At 43.6% G+C, this 13,704-nt stretch overlaps 1 protein-coding gene across 1 annotated transcript in view; it reads right to left on the bottom strand.

The window, feature by feature from the left end:
- Window positions 1-13,704, bottom strand: part of LOC128323264 (protein lifeguard 1-like) — a 38,838-nt gene that overhangs the window by 19,889 nt on the left and 5,245 nt on the right. Inside the window, exon 2 of the mRNA XM_053245992.1 lies at window positions 8,842-9,184. Coding sequence (XP_053101967.1) covers window positions 8,842-8,979 — 138 coding nt within the window. The 5' untranslated portion in view covers window positions 8,980-9,184. The remainder of the gene's footprint in view (window positions 1-8,841; window positions 9,185-13,704) is intronic.

Genomic DNA, 13,704 nt, shown 5'->3' on the forward strand with positions numbered 1-13,704 from the left:
AGTCAAGAACCAAGCAGTAAAGTGGAAAAATAAGCCCCTGCATGGTCAATATTTGCACAATAAAAGTGGAAAATCAGACATCACCAAGACCTGGCAATGGCTTAAGAATGGCAACTTGAAGAAAGAAACAGTGGGTTAAATACTGGCTTCACAAGAACTGGCAATAAGAACAAATGCAATAAGAGCAAAAGCTGAAAAATCAGCAACAAATAGCAAGTGCCGCCTTTGACTAGAAGCAGATGAAACCGTGCACCACCTAATCAGCTGTTGTAAAAAGATCACACAGACTGACTACAAAAAAAGGCATGACAACGTAGCAGGGATGATACACTGGAACATCTGCAAAAAATACAAGCTATGGGACTTACGACTACAAACAGACAAACATCTGCCACACAATACACCAGATAGAACTGTAGTTGAGAAGAAAGAAAAACAAGTGAAAATAATCGACATAGCAATACCAGGGGATAGCAGAATACTGTAGAAGAAAAAGAAATGGAAAAAATCACCAAATACAAAGATCTACAAATGGAAATTGAAAGGCTGTGGCAGAAAAAGACCCAAATAATCCCAGTGGTAATTGGCACCCTAGGAGCAATTCCAAATCAACTTGAAGATCACCTCAACACCATAGGGGCCACAGAAATCACCATCCACCACTTACAAAAAGCAACTTTACTGGGAACAGCCTATATTCTGCGACAATATCTATAATCACAGCAACAACATTGGCAATAACATTCAGCCATCCCAGGTCCTTGGGAAGGACTCGATATCAGGATAAAACAAACCAGTCAATAACACCTGTCTGACTGTGTAAACAAATAATAACAATAATATGTGTGAATATAACTGGAGGGGGGAGGAAGAAAAAGAAAAATCAATTAATCATAGTTTAAAGATAATAAGAAACAACCACTGCATGAGAAAAGGGGGTGGTGGTGGAACTAATCCCTTCCTCAAGGATATACATTTTATATTTCAAAGCAAGAACAATTCATTAAAGTTCAACCAAATCATGGAAAATTCCTCTTCTTTACCTTGTTGATGAAAGAAAACTAATTCAAATGCTGACAGGGAACCCTAACCCTAACCCTAACCCTAACCCTAACCCTAACCCTAACCTAACCCTATCCCTAACCCTATCCCTAACCCTAACTCTAACTACTGCATGAGAAAAGGGGGTGGTGGTGGAACTAATCCCTTCCTCAAGGATATACATTTTATATTTCAAAGCATGAACAATTCATTAAAGTTCAACCAAATCACTGAAAATTCCTCTTCTTTACCTTGCTGATGAATGAAAACTAATTCAAATGCTGACAGGGAACGCATATCAGTAATCCAAAGTTGCAATTCCGGAGGGAATTTGTCCTTCCAGTGTTGTATTATAATCCTTTTGGCAACACCTCAAGTGCAAAGAATCCACAGTTATTGATGTCCTGCTAGATTCCATATGCTGGGGATGTACCTCAGCAAAACATGAACATCCTTAATGGACAATGATAATTGCAATGGCATATTAACTACCTTATAATTTCAAGCTAAAATGGAACTGGACAGGACCAAATGATTTGTGTAGGAACATAGGAAACCTAGGAAACTGCCATATACTGAGTCAGACCATTGGTCTATCTAGCTCAGTATTGTCTTCATAGACTGGCAGCAGCATCTCCAAGGTTGCAGGCAGGAATCTCTCTCAGTCCTATCTTGGAGAAGCCAGGGAGGGAACTTGAAACCTTCTGCTCTTCCCAGAGCGGCTTCATCCCCTGAGGGGAAGATCTTGCAGTGCTCACACATCAAGTCTCCCATTCAGATGCAACCAGGGCAGACCCTGCTTAGCTATGGGGACAAGTCATGCTTGCTACCACAAGAACAGCTCTCCTCTCTGTACCCTCATATAGATTACACCTCCAACATCTAGTAGGCTGCAACTATCCTTTTTAAACACTCTCTGAGGTGTCCAATAGACACAGAATAAATGTTTCTGTTGTATTCGCTGCATTTTGAGATCTTTAAAAGCATGTTTCTTTGCCTTCATAGCAACTCAACATTGATTTAATAAGATGGGGTATTCAAGGTCATTACATAGCAACATAGGAACCTGCCTTATACTGAGTCAGACTATTGGTCCATCTAGCTCAGTATTGTCTGCACAGACTGGCAGTGGCTTCTCCTAGGTTACAGGCAGGTGTGTCACTCAGCCCTATCTTGGAGATGCCAGGGAGGGAACTTGGAACCTTCTGCATGCAAGCATACAGATGCTCTTCCCAGAGCAGACCCATCCCGTGAGGGGAATATCTTAAAGTGCTCACAGATGTTGTTTCCCATTCAAATGCAAAGCAGGGTGGGCCCTGCTTAGCAATGGGAACAATTCATGCTTGCTACCACAAGACCAATACCTTAAGTGGCGTGGTGGAGAAATGCTTAACTAACAAGCAGAAGGTTGCCAATTTGAATCCCCCCTGGTACTATATCAGGCAGCATATAGGAAGATGCTGAAAGGCATCATCTCATACAGCATTAGAGGAAACAATGGTAAACCCCTCCTGTATTCTACCAAAGAAAACCATAGGGCTCTGTGGGCACCATGAGTCAAAATCAACTTAATGGCACACTTTACTACCAAAAGACCAGCTCTCCTCCCAGTATCGCAGATATAATCAATATCAATCTTATCAATATCTTTAAGTTTCTGATAGAGCAAGGTTACAAGCTTAGGTGCATCCAATAAATGTTCCAGGTCTAATAATAGAAGTGGAGTTTCAGAAGCTGCAATCACATCAGGACCAAAGAGCCATGACAATAAATGATTTAGTTGAATAAACTTCCAACTAGCCTTTGAAGGTAGATCAAACTCAGCTCTCAAAGTGTCAAAAGGTTTTTAAGAAAGCTTCAGAAGATATCAATTGATCTAGTGTAATAACATTGCGGGAGGCCCAATAAAAAGACTTAGGAGCAATCTTCAAACAGGGATTCTCCCACAACTTTTTTTTTTCATGCTGGAAAGGATCAAAACCATGTCTAGAACCCAGGGTTCTCCATAAATGCCTTGTGGCTTTAACCACCAAGAATGACCCAGATTCATGAACAAATAACTAACCAAGTTAATGTTGGCCAATATACCTGCCAATTTTTCAGTGAGGTCAAATAATAACTCTTGAGCTGTGCCCAAGCTGTGACCAAGACCTGGGATGCATTATTCCATCCTAAGACTGAAGATAAAATAAATGCCCAATGATAAGCCTGAAAAATGCGGAAACTTAAATCCACCTAGTTGAAGTTTATGAAGTGAAAATCTGGGCAGGTGTCCTTGTTATAACTAGTTTTTAAACTTGCTTAAAATATGATGCAATTAATGGTATAAGAATTGGAAGACCTCTTAAAATATATAAGCCTTGGCATTAGATTAATCTTAACCTCATTTATTTTACCCCAGATACTCAGCGGAATCGTAACCCACCGAGCTAAGTAATTTTTTATTTGAGCCAAAAAATTGAAAAAAGCTTAAATTTACTAATTGAGAAAGTTTCCTATATTCGGAGCAATACGCTAAAATTATTATAAATGGGGAATTATCAGATAATTGTAAAATACAAAAAGGAACTAGACAAGGCTGTCCACTTTCCCCATTACTTTTTATATTAGTACTGTAAGTGCTTTGCAGAAATATTAGAGAAGATGATCAAATACAAGGCCCGAAAGTTGGGAAACAAGAGTATAAACTTAGAGCCTTTGCAGATGATGTGGTGTTTTTTCTAGACAATCCATCAGAGAAGATTGGAAGACCTTTGGAAAAAAATACAACAATTCGGCCAATTGGCCGGGTTTTATATAAATAAGACTAAAACGAAGGTGTTGACAAAAAATATGGACCAGAAATCTAATGATAGATTTTTTGAAATAAGTGAACTGAAAGTGGAGAAGAAAATTAAATATTTGGGCGTTTGGTTGGCAAACAAAAACTCTTTGTTGTTTTCAAATAATTATACAGTAGGAATACAGTAAAAACTGACTTGCAAAGATGGACTAGAATGAACTTATATTTAATGGGAAGAATTTCAGTTGTGAAGATGAATGTTTTACCTAAAATGCTGTTTCTTTTTGAGACTATTCCTATAATTAACACCTTAACTTGTTTTAAGCAATGGCAAAAGGACATAACCAAATTGGTTCGGCAAGGGAAAAGACCAAGAATTAAATTAAAAATTTAACAGATGCTAAAGAAAGAGGTGGTCTTACTCTGCCAGACTTAAAGTTGTATTTTGATGCTGTTTGTTTGACATGGTTAAAAGAATGGATAACATTAAGAAATCCTAGAATACTTGATCTGGAAGGATTTGATAGAAGGTTTGGATGGCATTCATATCTGTGGTATGATAAAAGTAAAGTGCATAAAGATTTTCTTAATCACTATGTAAGAAGGAGTCTAATGAGAGTGTGGGTAAAATATAAAAAATGGTTGAAATCTAAAACTCCATTATGGCTGTCCCCGATTGAAGCTTTAGCACGTAAAGAGGTAAATATGCAACCTGAATGGGGTACCTACAGGGATTTGTTATGTTTCCAAGAACAGGGCTGTAAATTAAAAAACCTAATTGAAGTACAAAATTTGGTTAGTAACTGGTTTCAGTACCATCAGTTAAATGAAATCTATAAGAAGGATCTTAACGTTGGATTTGAAGATCAAATGTTGAGATTTGAGAAGGAGCTGTGTGAAAATGACAAAAAATTAGTTTCTAAGATGTATAAGCTGTTGCTTTTGGAGGAGGCAAGAGATGAAGTGGTTAAAAGGACTATGATAAAATGGCCTCAAGATGTGGGCCATAATATAGATATGGCAGCTTGGGAAAAATTATGGGAAATGGATTTAAAGTTCACTGAATGTTATACTTTAAAAGAAAATTATTACAAGATGATGTACAGATGGTATTTGACACCCAAAAAATTAGCATTAATGTACAAAAATGTTCCAAACAAATGTTGGAAATGTGGACATTGTGAAGGAACTTTTTTTCATATGTGGTGGTCTTGCGGGAAGGCAAAGGCCTTTTGAGATATGATATATGAGTTGAAGAAAATGTTTTAAATGACATTTCCTAGGAGGCCAGAATCCTTCCTGCTGGGAATAACACAAGGAGAGTTTTCCAGAAGAAACTTAACATTTTTAATGTATGCAACCACGGCAGCCAGATTAGTATATGCGCAGAAATGGAAGGACAATGAAGTGCCCTCAAAAGAAGATTGGTTGATAAAAATTTTGGAATATGCTGAGATGGCAAAACGTACAGTATTGATAAGGGATGAAAACTTGGAATGTTTTAAAGAAGATTGGAAACCATTCTTACTATACTTAAAGAACTATTTTGCTAATATCGACTTTTCAGCAGGGTTTGAAATTTAGTAATAATAGGTTGGGTAGAGTAAAATCGAGTTTGCAATGTGTAGGATAAATGTTTTGAATTACTATAGCAATGGTTGACTTGTATAGTTAATGAATCGTGCTGACTGGTGAGCGGGAAGTCAATATTTACTTAATTAGATGTAATGGGATTGTTAAGATATTGTAAAAACCAATAAAATTTTAAAAAGCAAAAAAGAAAGTTTCCTGGAGACTACTATACCTAAATAGACAAAAGACTCTGGACAGCACCTAAAACCCCAAACCCTACACTCATCAGGAAAATCCGTGGAACCTAAGGGCATCAAATCCGATTTACCCCAATTTATGGAGTAACTGGATAAGTTACCAAACTTTTGAACCAGGGAAATAAGATTAGGAATTGAGACCTCTGGTTTATCAATAAAGCATAACATATCATCTGCATATAAAATCAGCTTGTGCTCGATCCCACTTAGTGTAATACCCTTTATGTTATCCAAATCTTTAATGGCACAAGCCAAGGGTATTTTCCATATTGGAAATCCCTGACGTGTGCCCCATTCTTGCCTAATTAAAGAAGATAACAGTTTTAATTGTTTTTATCCTGTTGTAATCCACTCTGAGCTATTTTGGAAGGGTGGTATATAAATCAGATGGATGGATAGATAGATAGATAGATAGATAGATAGATAGATAGATAGATAGATAGATAGAAGCCCATTGATGATAACTTGTGAAAAAGAAGACCTGGGTAGTATAGTAACCCGAGTCAGAAAACTTGGGGGAAATCCAAATTTGATCAAAACACGTTTCAAGAAACCCAGATGGACCATATCAAATGCCTTCTCCACATCTAAAGAAATTATAATGGCCAGGTCTTGCTTCTCCAAGGATGGAGCTGATACATCTGTGGCGGATTTAAGCCTAGCCTTTGTCTCAAAGCAAGCCCATGTGGGGGAAAGAAAAATGATGAATTATTCCCTCCATGGTTGCTCAACGAAGGCTGTCCCTTTAAAAAACTTAAACTATTTTCTCAGTAGCTGATTCCTCTCAGTAGCGGAGAGGAGAGCTGGTCTTGGAGAGGAGAGCTGGTCTTGTGGTAGCAAGCATAACTTGTCCCCTTAGCTAAGCAGGGTCTTCCCTGGTTGCGTTTGAAAGGGTGACTAGAAGTGTGAGCACTGTAAGATATTCCCCTCAGGGGATGGAGCTGCTCTGGGAAGAGCATCTAGGCTCCAAGTTCCCTCCCTGGCTTCTCCAAGATAGGGCTGAGAGAGATGCCTGCCTGCAACCTTGGAGAAGCTGCTGCCAGTCTGTGAAGACAATACTGAGCTAGATTCTCCAATGGTCTGACTCAGTATATGGCAGCTTCCTATGTTCCTATGATTTTCTGCCACCACACCCTAATTGTGACAGGGTTTGCCCCCCGCCCCCACTGGATTTGGGTGAATGTCCTCCTCGCCTTTTCTTAGGGAAAAGTCCAAAAACCCTTCCACATTCAGCCTACACGTGATGAGCACACTTGGTAGAGTGAGTTGCTGAGCAATCAAACTTGAGACGTGTTTGTACCAGAGTAAAAACCCCTTTTTCCTGAGTTAAAAATCCACTCAGAGGCAGGTAAAATACAAAGAACAAAAAAGAGAAAAAACTTTATTCAAAATACTACAGACAGCTTCAGTCTGAGGCTCTCTCAGTTTTTAGTTACAGGTAACAGAAACACTCAGTACTTGCAAGAATACTTCCAAAAAGCACCCTCAGATGATATTGGGGCAGCATACTTTTAAAATGGTGGTTACCCAGTTGCAAAGAACATAAATGTAAGAAAATACCAAAAAGCACCTTTGGGAATCTACAGAGACTTTTACAAAGCCCTAGTTGGAAAGGGCATTGGCTCAGTTTTCCTTAGCTTAATTACATTACAGATAAAACACAACAGAACAGTTGGATTTGCACAGCACATGAAAGTAAAATAACCTAACGTAGGCTAACTAACAAACTGTTCCCTTGCTACACCTTTCAGAAGCCCTGGCTTCTTTTCCACTTGAACTCAATCCAAACTCCAGTAGAGATTTCAAGCTTCTTGCAATCCTGTCTCTCAAGGATCTGATGTCCTTCCATGAGAGAATTCTTCAGACTAGCTTTGACCATGAGGCAGCAAAAGCTCCATTGGGGCTCCTCACTCAGCCTTCCACCCATACTCTCTCATCCCCCTCCTAGCTTCTTCTGAGCACGCTTCTCTTCCTCCCTCATGGCCCGCCCACCATGTGCTGAGTGGCTATTCCCTAGCCTGTCAGTCAGGACAGGGTTCACTTCCGGTTCACTCTTTAGGGTAAGGGAGGGCCGATTGCTACATCAAACAATATAACGTTATCTGATCCTTGGCGGCCAGATATAAATCCAGTCCCCTTGGGTAAAAGCATGCAGTCTCTGGCATTCTTCATGAGAAGAACTGTCCAGCAGGAGTGGTATTGCCTTCAGTTAATGGAGTGATTTTTCCTGTGTGATGGCGATAGAAGCTGAGTGCACTGCTCTCTCATGAAAGTGATAGCCCATAGAGACACGTCCGCAGCTGCCACCCAGCCTGGTTGCTTGACACAAGCAAGTCGCAGGGACGGGTACCTCAGTTACACCTCTCCCTGTCTTGGCGACTGCCACAGTGAAGCAGTCCAAGCAGTCCCTCTGCCAGTCCAGCCATCCATTGGCACATATCCATGTTTGTTTTTGCCTGGTATGGTGTAGCAAATTGTAGGTAGTGGAAAATTCCTTTCCTGGCTCAGGCCAGCTTAATGGATAATCTCCCTAAACCAGTGCTAATCTGCAGCATGTGAAAGACTTTCCTGCTGAGTCATCCCTGTCCTGTGCTCTGAGTGAGACATAGACTGGCTGGTTAAAATTCTGTAACTTTCAAGATCTGAGAGTTTTTTAAAAAAGGTTCTGGGAAAACCTAGAAGTTCTAGTAGGTTCCTGCTGCCCCCAAGCACTCTAAGGCTTGCCTAGAACTGGCCCGTTGGATTGAGTGCTTTGGTCCAAGGCCCCTCTATAGCTGGGTACTGGGCACGAGTATACCCCTCAGGTTCTGGCAACAGTGGGCTTGAGCCCAAACTGCTCTCTAGCCAAACAACTATTTCATCACCAAAAGCAGCAGCAGCAGCAGCAGCAGCAACCTCTCCCCCGGGTCTCCTGATGTGAGATGGTTCCAGCCCTGGGACCTTTTGAAAGGGAGAGGCTGCTGGGCACTGCGTCTGGCCACTTTCTGCCTGCCAAGCTTGCACTCTCCCACCAGGCGTCCCCTGGCATGGGGGAGACCAGGAGCTGAGCTCACCACCCCACGGCCACAGCTAGCCCTGCTGAATCGCTGCCCCACACCAACCCAGCCCCTCAGGCCCCACAGCCCACAGACCCCCTCCCCAACCTCCTCTCTTAGCAGACACAGCCGGCTCTCCGACCAGTGGCCTCACCTTGCTAAGGAAGGCTTTGCGGAGGCTCCTGTCCTCCGGGACCCTTGGCTGGCCCTCCTCATTGGGTCCCTGGGGGGAGCCGGGCTGCTCATGGACCAGAGGCTGGAATACCAGGAAACTCTCCTCGTGTGACAACATGGTTCAGGTGCTCACTCCTCAGAGCTGCAGAATGACCAAGATCAAGAGGTGAGAAACGCACCCGCCGCCCCCGCCCCCCCCCACGGACCTCGGGAAAGAACCTTCCTCAGCAGCCTCCCTCCTTGGTTTAGGTCCCAGATGGGTCTTCCTTTGGATCAGGAGAATTTGTTCCTGGCCAGCCTAGCTCCCAATGGCATGTCAGATTCTGCTGGGTGGGGAAAGAGAGGAGAGAGAGGCCTGATGCTTGCCTTGCTGGTGCTCTCTCTGGCCAACCCCCTTCCTGGCATCTACACACGGCCCACGTCTAAGGCCTGGAGCCTGGGGGGAGGCTACCCTGCCTGTGGGCTGCCTCCTTCCTGGCTCTAGGCTCAGCCACCATTTCCAAAGCTCTCGTAATGGGCCCAGCGTAGCGTTGCCCGGGGTGGGGGGGACTCCCGAGCGGCCATGAGCCAGCTCTGCTGCAGTGCCCTGCCTGGGAAGCCCCCCCCCCGGGGGGGCATGTCATTCCAGCATTTGCAGTGGTGAGAGTGGTGGCTCGTGCCCCTCTATAAACCCACCAGGGCCCTCCCAAGAAGGAAGGCACTTTGTCCAGGAATCTCTCCCCGCCCCCCACCGGGAGTCAGCCCTAGCACCTGGCACATTTCGGTCCTCTGAGGTCTCACTGCATTCTGCAAACAGAGATAGAGGTGAAGAGGCAAAGATGTTCATTTCCATATATCCCCGTAAAAGACTCCGGTTGCCAAATCATTTGGACAAATCCAAACCACTGATTGTGGGATGTGGGGATGGAGGCTGTCAAAGCCAGGGGTGAGCAATGGGGAGCCAAGAAGGCCCCCACACACACACCCTAAAGATCTGCCTGCCCCTGACTGCTGAAGCCCCGCTCAGGATTTCTATTTCCATTTCTTTGTTTAAATGCTCAACTTTCATCACTATCTTCTCTATGTTGACAGCAATCAAATCAGTGACAGAGGTTAGTATATAAGTCCATCTATTGTTTCTAAACCTTGAATATAGACAAGAGTCAGCTTTTCCTTGAATAAACTCTTGTTTAACTAGCCACTGGTTTAGCTTTATATTCCAGGCTCTTGCTGCTTGCTTTAGGCCATAAATACTCTTTTGGAGCTTACACTCAAAAAACAGAGAGATAGAGGGAAATTCTTCTCCCTCTCACAAAACACTAGAACCAGGGGTCACCCCATGAAATTGCCAGGAAATTTAGGATGAACAAACAGAGGTACTTTTTCAAACAATACATTATCAACTTGTGGAATTCTCTGCCATAAGATGTGGTGACACCCAATAACCTGGATGGCTTTAAGAGGGGTTTGGATCACTTCATGGAGGAGAGGTCTATCAACAGCTACTAGTCTGAGGGCTACAGGCCACCTCCAGTCTCAAAGGCAGGGTGCCTCTGAGTACCAGTTGCAGGGGAGTCACAGCAGGAGAGATGGCATGCTCCTTTCAACTCCTGCCCGTAGGGTTCCAGAGACATCTGGTGGGTCACTGTGTGAAACACGATGCTGGACTAGATGGGCTTTCTTGGGCCTGATCCAACAGGGCTGTTCTTATGTTCTTACACACAAAACCCTCCTTACCAGGTTTCACAAACCCTGGAGGTTGCTCCATGTAAATGCCCTCCTTAATTTCACCATGTATTCCATGATAACTTGGCAAAGAGGCACCTTTTCACGTGGTGCCTTTCTCTTTATTTAGCAGGGGGAGCGTGGTATAGAAATTGAATGAATGAATGAATGTAAAAATGCAGCTTTGACATCTAAATGGTCTACGTACCTTTTCCTTGCTGCTGAAATACAGTGTTCTTATAGACTAGTGGTTTTGTAGCCCATTGGATAACGGGCGCTAGGGGAGCTCTGCGCTCCAGACCACCGCCGCCATTACCCCTCCCGCCCGCGGCTCTGGCCGGGTCCGCCACTCACCGCCGCCCGCGGCTCCGGCCTGGTCCACCGCTGCCCGGGCCCACCGCCGCATTCTTCTCCGCCGCCTCGTCCGGCGGCCATCCTGGGCAGCCAGAAGCGGCCGCCCCGAAGAAGCCGAGTAAGCGGCAGCACGGGCAGGCCTCGGCCATGGCTCTGCTGCCTCCCTGGCCGCGCCGTCTCCTCTGGCCGAGGCGGCGGCTTTGCCGCCGCCTCGGCCAGTGTCCCCCGCCGCCGCTTACCCGGCTTCTTCGGGGCGGCCGCTTCTGGCCACCCAAGATGGCCGCCGGGTGCTGGCGGTCCTGGCTCCCTGGCCTCTTCTGGCCATGCGCTTCGCGCATGCCCAGAAGAGGCCAGGGAGGCACGGACACACGCTTGGTGTCCATCCACGGATGGACACCAAGCGTTTTATAGATAAGGAAGAGTGTTTTACCATAAGTTGCATCATAAGCCTCACCATATTTCTGAGAATATCCTTTAGTTTATAGCCCTGCTCTTGAGCACTGGACATCTCTTTCTGCATCTTGCTTCACTTTGAAAACCCATTTGTACTCTACAGTTTTTCTTCCCACAGGCAGCCAAGTATCCAAGAGTATCCAGGTATTACTCCTGTGTAGAGACTGGATCTCTTCTTCTGCAGCTTTTCTCCAATGGTGAGCTTGGTCAGCTGGCATTTCATCAATATCCTCCCATCTACTAGGCTCTTGCACATTTTCTTCTTTTTCTAGTCACATATGAGAGTCTTTTTGCTAGAACATCATTATTGGTTCTTGCTGAGCGTCTTATCTCTGACTGAGCCTTAATATTTTCATTTTGCTCTGGTGTGACAAGATGGGGGTGACTCTAGGCTTTCCTAGGATCTACCCTCAGTAGAGAGATTGCTCTGATCCCAATTTAGGAGCATACCGCTCCTTCGAGGTAGGCTGCCACCAGTTGGAGACTGATCTAAAGCCACTTACCAGGCTCAGACATGGCTTCAAGAGCCTAGAACTGTCTGGCTTGGGACTTTTAGGCACTGTACAGGCGGAATCTACACAACCCAACTCTGATTGATTGGTTGGTTGGTTGGTTGATTAATTGATTCAGTGCTGTCAAGTTGATGTTGACTCTTAGCGACTACATAGATAGATTCTCTCCAGGATGATCTGTCTTCAACTTGGCCTTTATGGTCTCTCAGTGGTGCATTCATTGCTGTCATAATCGAGTCCATCCACCTTGCTGCTGGTCGTCCTCTTCTTCTCTTTCCTTCAACATTTCCCAGCACTATGCACTTCTCAAAGGAGCTGGGTTTTCACATAATGTGTCCAAAGTATGATAGTTTGAGCCTGGTCATTTGTGCCTTGAGTGGAAATTCTGGATTGATTTATTCTATAATCCATTTGTTTGTTTTCCTGGCTGCCCATGGCATCCTCAAATGTCTTCTCCAGCACCAAAGATCGAAAGCGTCAATACATTTTCTATCTCGCTTCCTCAAAGTCCAGCTTTTGAATCCATAAAGTGCCATGGGAAAAACCATGATCTGAACAATTCTAATCTTTGTAGGTATAGACACGTCACGGCATCTAAATATCCTTTCCAAGGCCTTCATTGTAACCCTACCAAGTGCTAGTCTGTGGTGTATTTCTTGACTGCTGGATCCTTTACTGTTGATGGTCGATCCTAAAAGGCAGAAGCTATCCATCTCTTCAATGTCTTCATTATCAATTCTGAGGCTGGTTACTGTGCCCGTTGTCATTAGTTTAGTCTTCTTTATATTTAGTTGTAGTCCCATTTTTTCACTGTGCTCCTTGACATTTATTACTAGAGCATTTAGATCATCCGCATTCTCAGCTATCAGAGTCGTTTCATCAGCATAGTGCAGGTTATTGATATTTCTTCCTCCAACTTTAAAGCCATGTTCATCTTCTTCCAATCCAGATTCTTTCAGTATATGTTCAGCATATATACTGAATAAATAAGGAGAAAGTATACAGCCTTGTCTTACTCCTTTGCCAATCTGGAACAAGTCTGTTTCACCATGTTCCATCTGGACTGTGGCTTCCATGTTTCTCATGAGAACAATTAGATGTTCTGGGACACCCATTTTCCTAAGGATATTCCATAACTTGACATGGTCAAGGCAATCAAAGGCTTTTCTGTAGTCAATAAAGCACATATTGACTTCTTTTTTTTATTCTTTGGCTTTCTCAATTATCCAGCATACATCAGCAATGATGTTTCTTGTTCCTCAGTCTGTTCTGAAACCAGCTTGATCATCCATCATTTCTCTTTCCATATAGGGCTCTAATCTGAGTTGGATGATCCTGAGCATTATTTTGCTAGCATGGGAAAATAAGGATATTGTGCGATGGTTTGCTTAATCTTTTAAGTTTCCTTGCTTTGGTATGGGTATGTAGACTGACCTCTTCCAATCTGTTGACCACTGTGGTGTTCTCCAAATTTGCTGGCATAGTTTGGTTAGAGCAACTGATTATTCTTCTGTTGCTTGCCATATTTCTATAGCTATGCCATCAATTCCTGTAGCCTTCTAACTTGGTAATGACCAGAGTGCTGATCTAACTTCCCATACTAGATGTTCTTGCAAGTAGGGAATATTTTCTAGAGCAGGGGTTCTCAACGTTGGATCTCCAGATGTTATTGGACTTCAACTCCCATAATCCCCAGGGCTAGTTGCCTTTGGCTGGGGATTATGGGAGTTGAAGTCCAATAACATCTGGGGACCCAATGTTGAGAATCCCTGTTCTAGAGTATCTTGGATTTTGATGTCCCTGCTGTACAGATTTTCAGT

The sequence above is a fragment of the Hemicordylus capensis genome, chromosome 4, assembly GCF_027244095.1.
Source record: "Hemicordylus capensis ecotype Gifberg chromosome 4, rHemCap1.1.pri, whole genome shotgun sequence".
NCBI lineage: Eukaryota > Metazoa > Chordata > Lepidosauria > Squamata > Cordylidae > Hemicordylus > Hemicordylus capensis.